At 40.3% G+C, this 17,915-nt stretch overlaps 1 protein-coding gene across 3 annotated transcripts in view; it reads left to right on the top strand.

Moving 5' to 3' along the window:
• INTS4 (integrator complex subunit 4) overlaps nt 1-17,915 on the top strand; it is a gene marked incomplete at both ends in the record, with an annotated part of 112,956 nt that overhangs the window by 50,050 nt on the left and 44,991 nt on the right. For all 3 annotated transcript variants that reach the window (XM_084228916.1, XM_084228917.1, XM_084228915.1), the window contains 3 exons: nt 2,444-2,515; nt 4,954-5,128; nt 11,361-11,566. In XM_084228916.1, coding sequence (XP_084085042.1) covers nt 2,444-2,515; nt 4,954-5,128; nt 11,361-11,566 — 453 coding nt within the window. The remainder of the gene's footprint in view (nt 1-2,443; nt 2,516-4,953; nt 5,129-11,360; nt 11,567-17,915) is intronic.

Below are 17,915 nucleotides of genomic sequence, written 5' to 3'. Positions count from 1 at the left end.
AGATCAACCAACTGATTGTACCATGTAGAGATAAGAAAAAGTGGTTTGGAAACTAAGCACAGGCAGAGACTTGTTCTCTTTTCCTTCCCAACCCAAAACCTCTCCTACAGGCAAGCTCTACTGGATACTTGGTGAGATCAAGAAACATCCGAACTTACTCCTTCTCTTTGTATTTATTGGAGCTGGAAGTACTGTAGCAGTGCTATGTTGTTCAATCCAGATGTCAGTGGGGACAGAAAGAATAACCCAAACCTTGGAACAAATTGTGTCCCAAAGATAACACAAGTTCTACCCAGTGAATGTACATTACAACAAACTGAAGAAAGACAACTTTTAAGTGAAGTATTTCACTATAAAACTGCTTAAAATGAAGTCTTCCAATAGCAATCACACAATTTTCCACCTCATGAGGAAATATTTCCCCTCCAAATGCACGAAATCATGGTGGCATGGTGGTGTATTGTTTTGGGATTTACACTGACTTAAAAAACTAAAAACAAAACAAAGCAGTACAACAGTTGTTCTCTTAGAGATGTAAGAAAGAAAAAGAAAAATACCGGATGGTCTCACGCATAGCAGGAATTTAGAAAACCTAAATAAGGGACCAGGAAAAAGACTAATTATAATAAAGAAAAAAATCAAAATCAACAAGCAACTATAAACCAGAGATATACTATGGGGCGGGGGTCGGGAGGAAGAGAGGAGGGATTAGGATCAAAATAAGGGGGCTGGGAATTGTATGGGGAATATAACCAAAGTGAAAATGCATACATTATGCAAAAATGAAAAATGATATAAGAATTATATAAAATAAAATAAATTAAAAAAAGTTTTAACTTGGGCAAAGATAATCCAAAAGAACATGTAACTTTCTATGGAAAATACAGGTTATATTTACTACTTGAGAAATTAGAAAAGATTTCTAATACATTCCTTAAGAATGTCTAGGACTCCTAATAACAGCTTACCTTGTCTATGTTTTCAACTTAATTTCTTCTAGAATGTTAGCCACATTACTGCCCACGTGAAGTTTATGAGGTGTAGCTCTTACGTTTTTCCTTTCTTTATTTGGTATGAGCAAGCTAATCTCGGTCTCAATTTCTCATCCAGCAAGTGGGGATAATAGTGTTCTTCATGGGATTATTGAGAGGAATACATTTTAAAATTTTAAATATTTTCTTCATTATTGAACTCATTAAATGTTTAATAAGGATTACCTAGTTATTATTCACAGGGTAAATTCCTTACCATGGCAAATAAGACTGCTCTCATCGCTACCTATGGCCCTATCTCATTTCCAGGACTCTCCATCCCATGTTCTATTTGTAGAACCCCTTCTTGTTTCCCACACGGCAGTTCTCTCTTAATGCTTTTATGCTTGTGATTTCCAGTTCCACAAATATACTCTCCCTGCCTCCACCCCATGTTACTTGTTCTCTGAGTTCCCATCCTCCTTTATATGAGTGTATTATGCCATACTGCAATTATCTCATTACTTGTCAGTTTCCTCACCAGTCTGCAAGATGATTGAGTATAGAACTGATGTCTTAAATTTTGTATTCCTGTTCCTGGTAATTATAAGCATATAATTGAATGGTTGCTAAAATTAATTTTTTTTTATTGGATGAATGCATGAATGGATGGATAGATGGATGGACAAAATAAATGGAAGAAATGGAATGACAGGAAAGGAGGAAGGAATGATAAGACTGTATGATGAGAGTAATGGTTAAGACAACAAAGGATTGTAGAACCCGGATTTATACCCTAGCTCTCTAGTTTTCTCTTTGTGACCTGGAATCAGTTAGTTTTTTTTTTTAATTTTTTAAAAGATTATTTATTTATTTATTTATTTATACAAGCACTGGGTACAGTCAGAAGCGCAGGAAGGTGAGAGGAATCACCAGAGCCAGAGCGGGGAGCAGAGCAGGCAGAAGGACCGAAGTACACTGCTGAGGGGAGCAGCGGGCGGCAGGACAGGTCTGCGTGCCATGTGGGACCCTCCTCCGGTGGCCAGGGAGCAGCCGGGGATCGAACCGGTGCTGCAGAGGCTGCAGGGAAGCCTCGCAAACCAGCGCTCAACAGCTGCACCACCGGGGAGGCCCTCAGTTAGTTTTTTTGTGATTTTCTTTTCTTGCATATAAAATGGGACTAACACTAGTGTTCTGATGAGGATGAAATAAGTATTTGTATAAAACACTTAGAACAGTGCATGATACACAGTGAGCTCTATTTCTGATTAGTAAGGTGCAGAGTGCATTATCTTTAACAGCTGGTTGCTGCTATTAATGTTTTCATTCTTTTCCTGATCATTTGGAATCAATGGACACCTTTACTATCAAGTATGTTATCTTTATGCATTTAAATTGGCTGCAAACTTTGAATTTTAAGGTGTTTAGATGTTAAAGGTGTTTAATTTGCTCTGTCTTCTTTCTTTTTATAGGGCTCTATGGAGCAAGTCAGTTCTCATTTCTTGGAGCAGACACTAGATAAGAAGCTAATGTCAGATCTAAGGGTAACTTGAATTCTTTGTTGTTTATGTTTCTGTAGCCAACATTAATGTATGTCAGGTTGTGTTGATTTAGTTTTGCATGCCATGCATTTGTTAAGTTAATGTACAGTGACTAAATTACATTTTAACTTAAAGTCCTAATAACTTGGACCAAATTACATGATTTCATTAAACTTTATTATAATGAAATTATTTGCTTAGGTGGGGTTTTACAAAGAAGAGGCAAGATTAACTTTCTGTTTATTGGACCTACTACAAAGGTTTGATCTTATTTTGTGAGCTAATAAGAACTATCTTAGAAGAGACTGCTTTTCAACAGCAGATCCCGTGGAAGAGGGAGTAAATTCTTTTTCTGAACTCTAGCAAAATGCCTCATGTGGACTCTCCTTAAGCTTTTTCTGTGATAGTTCTCTAACATAATTGTCAGACTCAACTACAATATAAGTCTGAGAAAATTATGTGTACATTTATTATCAGTATTCTAAATTTTGAAATGTAAAAATGATAATAAAAGAGTTTAGAATCTTGGGCAGCTCTCCTGTCCGCTTTTGACTATGCTGGTGCTTCTTCTCACAAGCCTTTTTCTTTTGCAGAGCAGCAGCGGCAGCTCTTTGCCTGCCAATGTCTATGCAGGTGTCTTCTCTTTTCCTTTCTCCTTTTCCTAATAAACCTGTCCTTTTAAATCTTTTTTTTTTTAAAGATTTATTTATTTATACAAGAACCGGGGTACAGGCCAGATGCGTGGGAGGGTGAGAGGATCCACTAGAGACAGAGCAGGGAACAGAACAGGCAGACTGACAAAATACACTGCTGAGGGGAGCAGCAGGCGAGACAGGAGAGGTCTGCCACGCCATGTGGGATTCTCGCCAGCCGGCCGGCCGGGATCAAACCCACACTGCAGAGGCTGAGGACAGCTTCACAATTCTGGCACTCAACTGCCTGCGCCACCAGTGAGGCCCTAAACCTGTCCTTTTACAATGCAAAAAAAAGGGCCTCCCTGGTGGCACAAGGGGTTAAGACGCAACCTATGAAGCTGTCCAGAGCCACTGAAGCAGGAGTTCGATCCCTGGCCAGGAGCTACCCACATGGCACCCGCTGATCCCCTCAGCAGTGTATTTCAGTCAGTCTACCTGTTCTGTTCCCCATTCTGTCTCTGGTGAATCCTCTCACCCCCCATACCTCTGGCCTGTACCCCAGTTCTTATATGCATATATAAATAAATCTTTAAAAAAATAAAAAAAGAAAATGCAAAAAAGAAAATTTCAGAATCTTGGATAAATAGATAGAAAAGGTAAAGAATTCATCCATCTCTGCATTACTCACATAACAGTCTTTTTCATTTTGGTTTCTTTCTTCCCAGCCCTTCTTATTATGAGTGTTTTAAATGTTGAATCATTGCATATAGATAATTTTATAGTTTGCTTTTTACATTTGCCACTAGCTGTGCTTTTTTTTCTCATATTGCAGCTTCATACTTAGCATTTTTAATGATGGTATACTATTCTACTAAGTAGATATGCCATATTCTTTAGCCTTTTATTATACATTTAGATTCTCACATTTTTTTCACTACGTTAATCTAAAGCATATCATCTTCATGCATATTAGATCTTTTCTTTGGAATTATTCTATAAGATAAATTCTTAGGAATGGTTGAGAAGTTGATATCCTTCTTGAAACATTGCCACATGGTTTTTCTGACAGGCATTGCCATCATTTGAGGTTGATGATTATATATTATATATGAGGTTGGGTGGAAGTATGTATGTTCATGATGAATGATGAGGACTGGGTAATGCAAGTGTTTCTAAGACATACAAGGTACAAACTTTATTACTGAATCTGACTCACATCCTCATAGGCTGAGTTGCTATATTATATTCCATTAGTGTCTTTGAGATGATCAGCCAAGAGGATGTAGTGTCACATCAAAAAAAGATATAAGAGGCTGATGTATAGAGAGCAGAGTGCTGGTTCTTTCATTTTTTGACGAGACCCTAAACTGTCAAGTAGACCCTATATTTAGCCAACCAGCAATGAACTTAGGTAATCTGTTACTTGGTATACAAAGTGTTGCCAAATAGAAGGTTCTACTGGGACTGGAAAAAATTCTTTTCTAGAACCAGAAGTATTATCACCCAGGATGGTGCTTGGAGGGGCACTGCCGTTATTTACCCCTTTGGTCTTCTTTTCCTGTGCTACCATGGCAAACAGAACATGTCTGATCCACAGTCCTTTGCTCTCTTCATCCTCTTTAAAAAGGTTACTCTCATAGTCCTATGAGTCTTACGTTAAGTTTAATTTGTATGTCTCTGACCTACTAAGCATTTTTTAAAAAGCTTAACTCTTGGAGAGCAGTCTTAGTTCTTACCTTTACATGTTCTCGGGTGCACCTTCCTGATCCTAATGAACCTCTTGCATGTGGTAATTGTCCTCTACAGAGGAAGCGCACTGCACATGAGCGTGCGAAGGAACTGTACAGCTCAGGGGAGTTTTCCAGCGGGCGGAAATGGGGAGATGATGCTCCCAAGGAGGAAGTAGACACGGGTGCTGTGAACTTGATCGAGTCAGGAGCTTGTGGAGCTTTTGTTCATGGATTAGAAGATGAAATGTATGGTAAGTATGACTGCATGATAGTAGCAGGACCCGTTTAATGAATGACTGCTTTGTGGCAGGCATTGCACGATGTGGTATATACTCATTATTTCATTTAGTCCTTACAAACTCTCTGTGACCATCTGCTATTGTTTTAATTGTATGAACAGAAGAGGCTGAGGCTCAACTATTATGAGATAGTGATTAAAAGCATGAATTTTGGGTTTAGTCAATACGGGCTCAAATTCTACTATTTTTATAAAGCGAGTGAGGTTAATAGTAAATATTTTTAATTGTGATTATGTACAAAATGAGATTATGTATAAAAATTATGTATTTTACATAATTATGTATAAAATGAGATTATAAAAATTATGTGTATAATACATAATTGAGATTATGTTTAAAATGCTAAATAACTAATCATTGGTACTAAAAGTTTATTTAATTGATAATGGTAATAACTTGTTATTAGTCACCCAATTAGTAAGAGACAGAAGCAAGACTGAAACCTGGGTATATCTGACTTCAAAGCTGTTGTATAACTAGTAAAAACTGTTATTTTCACAAGGAATAGAATTATAGCACAGTGAGGTTATTTTATTCTCTTAAAGATTTTTTTCCACATTTCTCTGGTTTGCATTGTTTCGTTGACAAGTCTTCTGACATTGCTATGTTTTTTTCTTCTGTATATTTGTATCTTTTTTTCCCCTCTAGCTGCTTTTTTCTTTATCAATGATTTTAAGTGATATGATGTGTCTTGGTGTCATTGTCTTCATGTTTCTTAATGATCTTGAAATTATGGATTTATAGTTTTTATCAAATTTGGAAAACCTTTTTCCATTATTTCTTCAAATATTTTTCTGTTCCCATGTTCCTTTGGTTACTGTGGTTACATGTGTAATTAGACTACTAAGGTTGTCCTGCAGTACTGGTGCTCTATTCTTTTTATTCTCTCTAGTGTTTTTTTCTCCTTGTTTCATTTTGGGCAATTCTATTGATTTGTCTTCAAATTCACTAAGCTTTTCCTCTGCTATTTGTAGTAATTATTAATCCCATCCGTGTTTTTCATCTCACATATTGTAGTTTTCATTTTCTCTTTATCACAGAGCATGTGTTTATAATATTATCTTAATATCCTTGTCTACTAGATCTTGTATATGTGCAGTTTCTGGGTTGGTTTTGAATGATTGATTTTTATCTTCATTATGGATTATATTTTCTTGCTTCTATGGTAATTTTCTATTGGATGTCAGGCTTTGTAGTTTTTACTTTATCAGTTACTGAGCATTCTTGTATTCCTATAAGTGTCTTGAGCTTTGTTCTAGGAAGCAGTTCAGGTCATATGTTTTAAATTTCTTAGGCAGAACCTGAACAGCATTTAGTCTAGAACTTATTTTTCTTCATTGTTGAAAAAGACTTTTTTGGAAAAAAAAAAAAAACAACAAACAATGGTAGAACATGTATGAGCTTTGGATTGTGTTCCCTGTAATCCTGTGAGTGGTTCTTTCCCGGATCTCAAGTAGTTTCCTCACAGATGAGAGCTCAGGTAAAGACTAAAGAACTCTCCTTAGATCTCCCAAGTTCTTTCTATCGCTAGACCATCAGCTCTCCCCTTCCTAATGTTTTGCCCTATGACCTTTAGCGACATTGGTCTTTCTAGACTCCCATCTGTATCTTCTAACCTCAGAGACCTGCAACCTGGAAACTGTGAGACAGTAAATTGGTATGATCATGGAACTTGCCTCATTATTTCCTGTCTCTCATGGATCACTACTCTTTACTGTCTGACATCCAGTGTGTTGAATACTGGTGTTTCATACATTTTGAGGCCGTTTGTTAGTTGTTTCAAGTAGGAAGATAAATCTGGTTCATGTTACTTCGTCTTAGCCAGTAATAGATGTCCTGTAAAACTCTTGTGATTTCTATAATGCATAGGTCACAGAATGTCAGTACTTTGAGATGATTGATTCCAATTCAGTGGGGAGATAATGCTGTTTGTCCAAATTCTATAGTAATTTGTGTCCAAATCAGGAATAGAATTCAGGTCTTCAAAATGCTTATAGAAAATTACCTCAGAATAGAAATTCTTAGAAGGACAAGAAAATTTCTTTTGAAAGGTAATTTTCTATTAGTAGATACAAGAATTTGGTTGCTCTATATAATTTGCTCTAAGGTTTTTTGAATTATAGGAATTAGCTAAAGTTACCTCTGCTTTTTTTTTTTCTTTGAGCTTGAAATACAAATTTTAGTATAGTGTTAGATAATAAGCAAGTCCAGTTAACAAAACCTGTCTTACCTAAGACAGTGATTAGAACCTATTTTGTTTGCTAACATTTTTGCTTTGTTTTATTTCTATAAATTTCATCACTGTTAATGTTCCTGTGGTGATTTAGTTGTACAGTTTTCAGTTTTTCACTAGGTTTAGTTATAAGATCTTACCTTTGGGAAGTGAGTAGATCATAACTGACACCTGGGAGGGCAACGTTCTGATTTTATCATATTTGTAAAATTCAGGGTAAATGGGGGTTTTAGGAATACATGGCTGGTAATAAACTGGAACCTTATTCATTGACTGTAGATTCTAGTTCATACATACTTCTAATCCTCTAGTTGTTCCATGATCTCTATCTCTTCTGGACCTTTGTACATACTGTTCCTAGTTGGCTCTTGTTTTTTTGGGTTTTTTATTTATTTGTTTGTTTGTTTGTTTGTTTATGCAAGCGCTGGGTACAGTCAGAAGCGCGGGAGGGTGAGAGAATTCACCGAGCCAGAGTGGGGAGCAGAGCAGGCGGAAGGACCGAAGTACACTGCTGAGGGGAGCAGCGGGCGGCAGGAGAGGTCTGTGCGCCACGTGGGACCCTCCTCCGTGGCCGGGGAGCAGCCGGGGATTGAACTGGCGCTGCAGAGGCTGCGAGCAGCTTCGCAACCCAGCGCTCAACCGCTGTGCCACTGGGGAGGCCCTGGCTCTTGTTTTGTCCTAGCAGCTTCTTCAAGTTTGTTCCAGAAAGCTGCCTCTGATCCTGTTTTGTGGGCTGTGTGCCTCTTCTGCCTTTTCTTTTTTTTTAATATAGATTTATTTTATTTAATTATTCATTCAAGAACTGGGGTATAGGCCAGAGGTGCGAGGTGGGAGGGGGGTGAGAGGATTCACCAGAGACAATGGGGAGCAGAACAGGCAGATTGACTGAAATACACTGCTGAGGGGAGCAGCAAATGAGACAGGAGAGGTCTGCTGCGCCATGTGGGTATCTCCCTGGCCAGGAATCAAACTCGTGCTGCAGAGGCTGCAGACAGCTTCATAGTGCTGACACTTCACCCCTTCTACCACCAGGGAGGCTCTTTTCTGCCTTTTCTTAAGCTCCCTGTGCTTTTCCTTTCCCATCGATGCTTTGTGCTCTTAGTACTAAGCACAGTGCTAGTAAATGGCAAAATCAGAATCTAATAACATGTATTAAGATACCAGAGGATAAGTCTTACTTCTTTTATTTCCTAGCATATCCAATTCCCTTTCATTGCTCTGAACCTTTAAGAAGACTAACAAATTTTCAACATTACAAGTCCAGAAGAAATTGTTAATGTACCTGCCTAATGTAGCCAGGCTGTACATAAAAGCAAATTATCAGGTTTCTTGCTTTTTCTTGGGATTACGTTAGCTCAGGTCAGACTGATTATTTCATGCTGACCAGGAGTTTCTCTGTGAGTCCCTTGATAGACTTGTAAGAGTTACACATGAGTCAATGTGGTGTGATGGAGAAAGCTCTAGGAAGAGCCAGTTAGCTAACTTGTTTGGATCTACCTCTAACTTGCTTTGTAATTACAGCAATTTCATACTTAAATTACATTTTGTGAAATAGAGAAAATCCTTTTCCTTCTGATGAAAAGGAGTAATTTATAACTGCCAAGGAAAATCTGAGTCATTTGTCTGAATCTTCCTTTAATGTAGTAACTCTGCTATTAAATTGTCTATAAAACCTTTCTTTTACAAAAAAACAAATTATATTCTTGAGTTTTAACAAAACTTGAGTGCTTTTTTTTTTTTTTGAAACTGAACATTTTGTTTCAGACCATGTGGAAATCGCTGGAACAAAATGTGCAGATGTGAAAGTCTTTGAACACTGCCTATAATGTACTCATCTTTCTATTCTAGCACTTAGCACTCGGCCTGGTCCATAGTGTTTTTTCAGGAAACATGAGTGAATGAATGTTAGTGAATGAACAAAGGGAATGAACACTAGTGCATGAACTCCTGGCATCAGTGACCATACTATTCCATGTTCTAAGCATGCAGAGAGATAGAAGGCCCAGCTGTTTTCAAGGTTTTTAAAAGACCCATACCTATGCCATAGCCACTCTTTACTGAGCTTTTAACATATGCCAGACATATGTGCTTTACCCTCATTATTTCATTTCCTCCTTGTAACAGCTCTGTAAGGGAATCAAGATTATCTCCATTTAATAGGTAAAAAAATTGAGGTGTTAGGACGTTAAATCACTTATTCAATATTATCATTCAAGTTAGTAGAGAGATTACTCTCCTCAGTTCACTACAAGATCTCTGTCATTCCAGAGCATGTACCCTGAACCACTACATAATCCTAGTCTAGAATTGGCCAACCTGGATACTTGTCTCTGCTCTCATTCACAATGAGGCAAGTAAATTTACTTTGGTGAATCTTGCCTCTAAATTGAGAATAATTTGATCAAACCTGTTTTAAATTAAAAACAATACTGTTATGTAAAAGTTGCTTAAAAGCTGCATTTATTTTTATTTTTATTTTTTTTTTAAGATTTATTTATTTAGGGCCTCCCCGGTGGTGCAGCGGTTGAACGCTGGGCTGCGAAGCTGCCCGCAGCCTCTGCAGCGCTGGTTCGATCCTCGGCTGGCTAGCGAAGGTCCCACATGGTGTGCAGGCCTCTCCTGCCGCACCCCCTGCTCCCCTCAGCAGTGTGTTTTGTCAGTCTGCCTATTCTGTTCCCCACTCTGGCTCTGGTGAATTCTCTCACACTCCTATGTTTCTGACTTTACCCAGTGCTTGTATAAATAAATAAATTAATTAAAAAAAAAAGATTTATTTATTTATGGGGCCTCCCCGGTGGTGCAGTGGGTTGAGCACAGCACTGTGAAGCTGTCCACAGCCTTTGCAGCTTCAGTTCAATTCCCGGCCAGCCAGGGAGAATCCCTCATGGCGCAGCAGACCTCTCCTGTCTCGCCCACTGCTCCCCTCAGCAGTGCTTTCGGTCCGTCTGCCTGTTCTGCTCCCCGCTCTGTCTCTGGTGAATCCTCTCACCCTCCTGCAACTCTGGCCTGTACCCCAGCTCTTGTATAAATAAGTCTTTAAAAAAAGAAAGATTTATTTATGCATACAAGAGCTGGGGTACAGGCCAGAGGTGTGGGGGTGAGAGGATTCACCAGAGACAGAGCAGGAAGCAGAACAAGCAGATTGACTGAAATATATTGCTGAGGGGAGCAGCAGGCGAAACAGGAGAGGTCTGCTGCGCCATGTGGGTAGCTCCCGAGCCGGAGATTGAACCCACACTGCAGTGGCTGCGGCCAGGCTCATAGGTCGCGTCTCAACCCCCTGTGCCACCAGGGAGGCCCAAAAAGCTGCATTTATTTATTTATTTTTATTATTATTTTTTTTAAAGATTTATTTATTATTTATACAAGCACTGGGTACAGTCAGAAGTGCAGGAGGGTGAGAGAATTCACCGAGCCAGAGCGGGGAGCAGAGCAGGCAAAAGGACCAAAGTACACTGCTGAGGGGAGCAGCGGGCGGCAGGAGAGGTCTGTGCGCCATGTGGGACCCTCCTCCGGTGGCCGGGGAGCAGCCGGGGACCGAACCGGCGCTGCAGAGGCTGCGGGCAGCTTCGCAACCCAGCGCTCAACCACTGCGCCACCGGGGAGGCCCAAAGCTGCATTTATTTAAAAGCTTCCAACTGTGCTTGGAATATTGATATAAGCAAGACAACTTCGTTTTCAAGAAATTCAGTTATTGGACCCAGTTGTGTTGCTTGATTTCATGTTTGTGGCATCAGGACTTAAACCTTTCTCCCTGTGATATCCAAGTCCTTGTATTTAGGGCATCATGAGGTAGCAGCTGAATCAGTGGGCATTGAGGTGTCCTAGAGAGAGTGTGTAGAGGGACAGTCGTGGAGAGCAAAAGACAAACCTGAATGAGAAGACGTCCGTCTGGGATTTTCCCCACGGCTCTCAACTTGACGCGCATTTTTATCTCTCCCCTCTCTGTAGAGGTCCGCATTGCTGCTGTGGAGGCTCTGTGTATGCTCGCCCAGTCTTCACCCTCTTTTGCTGAGAAGTGCCTTGATTTTTTGGTTGACATGTTTAATGATGAAATTGAGGAAGTGCGCCTGCAGTCCATACATACCATGAGAAAAATCTCTAACAATATTACCCTTCGAGAGGATCAACTTGACACGGTCCTGGCTGTGTTAGAGGTGAGTGTACAGTTTGTTACACATTTCTCTATTAAATACCTCCTGAGCACCACTAAATAAACGGAAATTTAAAAAAGCCGGGCCTTGTGGTAAGAACTGGAGACACAGTAATATGACTCTGCACTGTTCTGCGTTCTCGCTGCCCAACTCTCCCAGGATGGAAAAGGTTGACAGTTGCATGGGAAATTCAAATAAAACTTGGTATTGCTGTGATCAGGAAAGCACACGGTGCCCTGGGAACACAGAGAGATCTAACCTGAATTATCTGAAGTAAGGTGGGAGATGGGGAAGAAGAAGGAATGAGGCGCTAGACACTTGAAGGAGGAACAGGACTTAAAGAGACTTTTTTTTAAGGAAGGTATTGATATTGATGGTAGAGTGGAAGGGTGCTGAACAGAGGACAATTTCTAAGGAAGCAGAGGTGAGCGTGATTGTGGTATATTCAGGGAATTGTAATATTAGCTTGGAATTGTAGAGATAGAGGAAGGGAGAGGAAGGGGCTATACATGAGGCGGGGCTATGTAATGAATTTTTTTCAGCCTTTGATTTGATTTAATTCTTCTAGTAATTCTTAGGGGTCAATTCACTCAGCTCTGGAGCTTTGCAAGAAAAAAGGTCATACAGCTAATAAGTGGCTGTTCCAGAATAGGAACACAATTTAGGTCCCAAGCTGTACAACTCTGTGTGGTTCTTGAACTAGTTTTCTAAATTGTCTGGATTTTATTTGGGAGTACTGAAGCTTTTCAAAAAATTACTAAGTGAGATTTGGCCTCTGGGGTGCCCCCCATATTGTGAGAGGGATAGTAATTTGTTATCTGGTCATTAAGACTTGTTAACAGATTCCTACTACATCCTATAGAAAACAGATTGGGTGCCTTATTATGAAATTCCCCATCATTCTCTGAGCTGTTTAGCGCTTCTTTTAAGATGCTTTCCCCTGAATTATAAATATTTATAATTGTTCATATATTTTTTACTAAGAAGGTAAGTTTGCATTTTGTATATTGTTCCCCATGGATGGCCTCTGTTACTTAGCACTGCCATTCCTTTTTAACTTTCTTTTCCATCATTCCTCACCTTGAACTTGATACTGTAGTTACTCCCCTAATCTTCATGCTTTTCTTAATTTTTGCCTTCAATTGTAATTTCCCTCCATCATCTGGAAAACTGCCACTTTTACCTAGCATGCTTTTACTTATTCCCAGAATCTACACTATACAACATATTTAAGAAACCTTCCCTAACTAGCCCCCCACCAGGTGGGTTAAATAGCACTTTCCTGTATTCCAATAGCACCCTGTGTGTACACTGCTCTAGCATTTGTCAGAGTGAGTTCTCATGATTTATCTCTTTATTCCATATGTCTCTAAGTTTCTCACGGAGACAGGACCATGGCTTTTTTCATTTTTTAATTTCTAGTGCTTTGCAATGTCAGACATTAAAGTACATGCTCAGTAAATGTTTTCTAGGTAGCTGAGCTATGTCCCAAGCTGTGTTTTGATATACAGAATCATTTACAGGGCCACAGGTGTGCATATCTGTAAGTGCTTTTGTAATAAAACTCATGCACACTTTGCTTAGATCTAAAATCCTTGATTTGTAGTTTTGTCCGGGAAGTTTAGATTTCTATAAACTCATTGTCTCTAAACCTAAAACTGTTCATCTATCCTGCTGCTCATTGCTTCTTTTAGTTACCATGTCATTGTACTTCACTGCTTTGAGACTTAGCTAGCTAACCCTTTGTGCATTAATTTGCCTTTGTTGTTGATGTTATGTTGATCTGAATTCAACAAGTTCTATCTATAAATAAATAAGCGATCACAGACAGGTAAACAAAAGAACTGACAAAACTAAACCAAAACAAAGCCTAGAAATATGACTGCATAATTGCAGCTACTAGATGGAGAAGGAAGGGGCAGGAACAAAGGAGGAAGGCCAGTGCTATATGATGGGGCATTTTGGGGACTTTGGTAGTGTGATGTGGTGACCTAAACCCCTGTATCATACACAGTGTTATAATCCAGTGTTACCTTGGTTAAAAAGAAAAAAGAAAGAAAAACAGGTCCTTGCCCTCGTGGAAACTAGAGTGTAAAGAGAGGGAGACAAAATGATTTCAGATAGTGATAAATCCTATGTAGGAAATGGACAGTGATGGAAGAAATTGGGAGTGTCACTGTCAATTATGTCTTTCTGAATAGACAGTGTTTGAATTGAGTCTTGAATGACAGAAGTCAGCTGAGTGAAGGTTGGGGGAAAGACCTTCTGGTAGAGGCAGCAGCTGTGGAAAGGCCCTAAGGCACAGGTGACCTTTGTTGTGTTTACAGACAGGGAATAAGAAGCCGGTATAGAAGATAGAAGGGAGAAAGGTGGTGTGAGAGGAGGTCAGCAGCTGGGTATCATCACTAGAGTGATTGTAGGCCATTGTTGTTTGGATTTTATTCTGGGTATTTTGGGAAACTAGTAGAAGATTTTATACAGAAGAACAACAATTTACTCCTTTTTGAACAACTTGTCTCATTCATATACCAAATGTATGTATCCCTTACTGTAGTCTCACATTTTATACTTTGTTGCAGCTTAGTGTATTTGTCTTTAGTAACTAATTATTTAATGCAGTAACTTATGCATAGTGACTGCTTAGTAATCATTTCCTAAAATAAACCTGCACAGGTCAGCTGTGTAACTGGGAAGTTCTTAAGAAACACAAATAAAACAATTTATTCATTATTTTGTAAACTTTTTCCAATACATCAATATAATCGCCTCCTACAAGTGGTGGACTTTGTTCAGATGGGAAGTATTTTTATTTATTTATTTATTTATACAAGCACTGGGTACAGTCAGAAGCGCAGGAGGGTGAGAGAATTCACCAGAGCCACAGCGGAGAGCAGAAAAGGCAGACTGAGGAAGCACGCAGTAGGCGTGGCAAGAGAGTTCTGCTTGCCATGTGGGACCCTCGCCCGAGGCTGTGGGCAGCTGCGCAACCCAGCGCTCAACCACTAGGCCACCAGGGGAGGCCCCAGATGGGAAGTATTTTGTGTATGGTTCAGTTTGCAGCATGTAGAGTCAGACAGATCTGAATCAATCTGTTATCCCTCCATTCCCTTTTCCATTTTTTTAAACTTTAATATTTATTGACTATTATGTGCTAGGCATGGTGCTAAAGGGGCTAACAGTGAGCAAAAAGCATGAACCTTAGCTTAGGTAGATTTCTGGGATACCGGTAAATAGTCTGATGTTCTGCTTTGAATATTAATTATGTAAGTTTGTTCATTTGTGAAAATTTATCAAGCTAAATAGTCTTTGTACACTTTCTGTATGTGTATGTCAATAAAAAACCTACTTAAGAAAAACAAAACTAGGGCCTCCCTGGTGGCCTTAGGGTTAAGTCTCAGCACTATCACCACTTCCGCCTGAGCGCCATCCCTGGCTAGGGAGCTCGCCCACATGGCAGAGCAGACCTCTCCTGTTTTGCCCGCTGCTCCCCATGCAGTGTATTTCAGTAGATCTGTCTCTTCTGCTCCCCACTCTGTCTCTGGTGAATCCTATCACACACACCCCACCTTTGGTCTACTCCCCAGTTTTTCTATGAAAAAAATAAATGATTTTTTTTTTTTTTAAAGAAGAAAACATGGCGCTACTCTCACAGACCTTCAAATTTAAGTATAAGGGAGAGACAAAGCAGATGCGAAGGAAGGTATATAATAGACTGAGGTAAGGAGCTCATGATTGAAAGGAAGCCGTTCCGTTCTGCTGGTAGTTATCATAAGGATGCTTGATCTTTAGGGGAAAGAGGATGCAATAATCAAGAAGGGCTCCTGAAGCTGAGCTCTAAATAAGGATTTAGCCACAAACTTGGTAGCAACAGTTAGGAGTATGAAGTGTAAGAAATTTCCAGGTAAAGGAGCAGCAAATGTAGAAACTCCATTGTAGGGTAAAGAAAATATCAGGCTTTTCTGCCTTTCCGCCATCAGGATAGATGATGGATCCTTGTCCTGAATGCATGCCTGATGGCGGGCACCTGGAATAGGGTGTGGGCATTGGTAGATGGGATTCAGCTGAGCTAAGACTGTGCTTTTAAGGGCGGCGTCACGGGGACGCCAGCAGCAGCAGTAGAAGCCGAAGCAGAAGCCGAAAGAGAAGCTGAGAAGCAGCAGAACGAACGCTAGAGAGCCCAGATAGAGTGAAGACTTGCCCCCCAGCCAGCACCCCTGCCTGCCATATGCCTGGTGAACCCCAATGGAAAACCTGCAGAACTACTGAGGACTCTGACTCCTCCTTTACCCGGTCTGCATGGGATCCTAGAAAACCTACACTGTTTCCTGTCCTGCCTCTACATCCATGGTGGGGGAAACATTGCACAAAGGTAGCAAAAGCAGGCCTGGCTGTAACAAGAGCTGCTGGTGGTAGGGGATGGTGGGGGTAAGAGGGGGCACAGCTGGGGGAGGAGGGTGTGAGAAGGGGGCACAGCTCACACAGAGCCCTAAAAGTTTTAAGGAAGAACACTGAGGGGGCTTCCCTGGTGGTGCAAGGAGTTAAGTCTCAGCACTATGAAGCTATAGACAGCTACTGCAGCTGGAGCTCAATCCCAGGCCAGGTGGCTAACCCTCTCACCTCCCCTCTGCCCCCCCACCCCTGGTTTACCTCCTAGCTCTTGTATGCATAAATAAATAAATCTTTTTAAAAAAAGAGCACCTGGAAGCTATTAAAGGATTTTTGCAGGGTGCCTTACCAGCTTTGTGACTTTGAGTACATTATTTAAGATTTTTCTCACTATAGAGAGGGAGAGTTCCATATGTTCATGAGTTTCTTAGGAGAATTAAATGAGAAAATTCATGTAAAGTGCTTAATGTGGTGCTTGGCTAATAAGCATTCGTATAGCAGTGTTTCAGAATATCAAATTATTAAATGGATGAAGTCATTCAAGAAACGTTAATTTTTGCTGAGCCAGGTTCTATAGGATTGTCCAAGAGCCTGAGGATTTGAGGATGTCACAGTGGGAGTTTTTGCCTTTTGAGTTGCTCACAATTGTATAGGGAAGGCAATATAAATTAGAGTAATTGCAGTAATACACGATGGTATCAAAAGTAAAGTAAGGGTTGGCATTAAAGCCAGAGGGATTATATGACCACGGTAAAGGCCGAAAAGGCTGAAATTGTTATAGGGCAGCCCTTAGCTTTAGGACATCCTTTTCCCCCTAACAAAATGATGGTGGTGCCTAAGCTTTATCCTTGAGGTGGTAGGAAGCCAAACAAGGTTCCTGAACAGGGGAATGGCATGTTAAGTAAGATGTGTTTATTGAGAAGTTGGCACTACTTATTGTAGAGAGTGAATAAATGAGAAAACTGCAGGATGTGGGCCTCCCCTGGTGGTGCAGCGGTTGAGCACTGGGCTGCGAAGCTGCCCGCAGCCTCTGCAGCGCCGGTTCAATACCCGGTTGCCGCGAGGGTCCCACATACCACGCAGACCTCTCCTGCCTCCCGCTGCTCCCCTCAGCAGTGTATTTCGTCAGTCTGCCTGTTCGGTTCCCCACTCTGGCTCTGGTGAATTCTCTCACCCTCCCGCGCTTCTGACTGTACCCAGTGCTTGTATAAGTAAATAAATAAATTTTTAAAAAATTAAAAAAAAAAAGAAAACTGCAGGATGAGAGAGGGTGCCTAGAGGATAAAAAAATAAATCCTCTGATTCTTAGAATTTGCTGTGTGGATATCAGTGTGTCCTATAAAATGTTTAGTTTTTCTGTAAAGTTAAACTTTTAGGACAAGATAGTTGTGACCTTGGATTGGACAAAGGTTGCTTAGATTTGACATCAAAAACTTAATTAAAGAAATAACTAGATAAGTTATAAAGCTCTTCAAAAGGATACTTGTAAGAAATTATAAAGATAGTACAACAGTGCAGTGGGGATATACTTAATGCCATAGAACTGCAGTTAAAAATGCATAATCCCGGGGCCTCCCTGGTGGCAGAAGGGGTTAAGACTGTAACCTATGAGGCTGTCCACAGCCTCTGTAGCATGGAGTGGAGGGGAGGAGTCAGCCCACATGGCACAGCAGACCTCTCCTGTCTCGCCCACTGCTCCCCTCAGCAGTGTATTTCGTCAGTCTGCCTATTCTGTTCCCCCCTCTGTCTCTGGTGAATCCTCTCACCCCCTGCATCTCTGGCCTGTACCCCAGCTCTTGTATACATAAATAAATAAATCTTTAAAATAAAATGTGTAATCCCACTGTGAAGTATTTACTAAAGAGAAGTGAAAACTTATGTTTACACAGAAACCTGTATGCAGCGTTTATTGTGACTGTATAATAGCCCCAAACTGGAAACAACAAAGTCCTTCATTTGGCAAATG

This window comes from Talpa europaea, assembly GCF_964194135.1.
Source record: "Talpa europaea genome assembly, chromosome: 1".
Taxonomy (NCBI): domain Eukaryota; kingdom Metazoa; phylum Chordata; class Mammalia; order Eulipotyphla; family Talpidae; genus Talpa; species Talpa europaea.
Note: the sequence above shows the minus strand (reverse complement) of the source record. Positions and strands in the feature narration are given on the sequence as shown.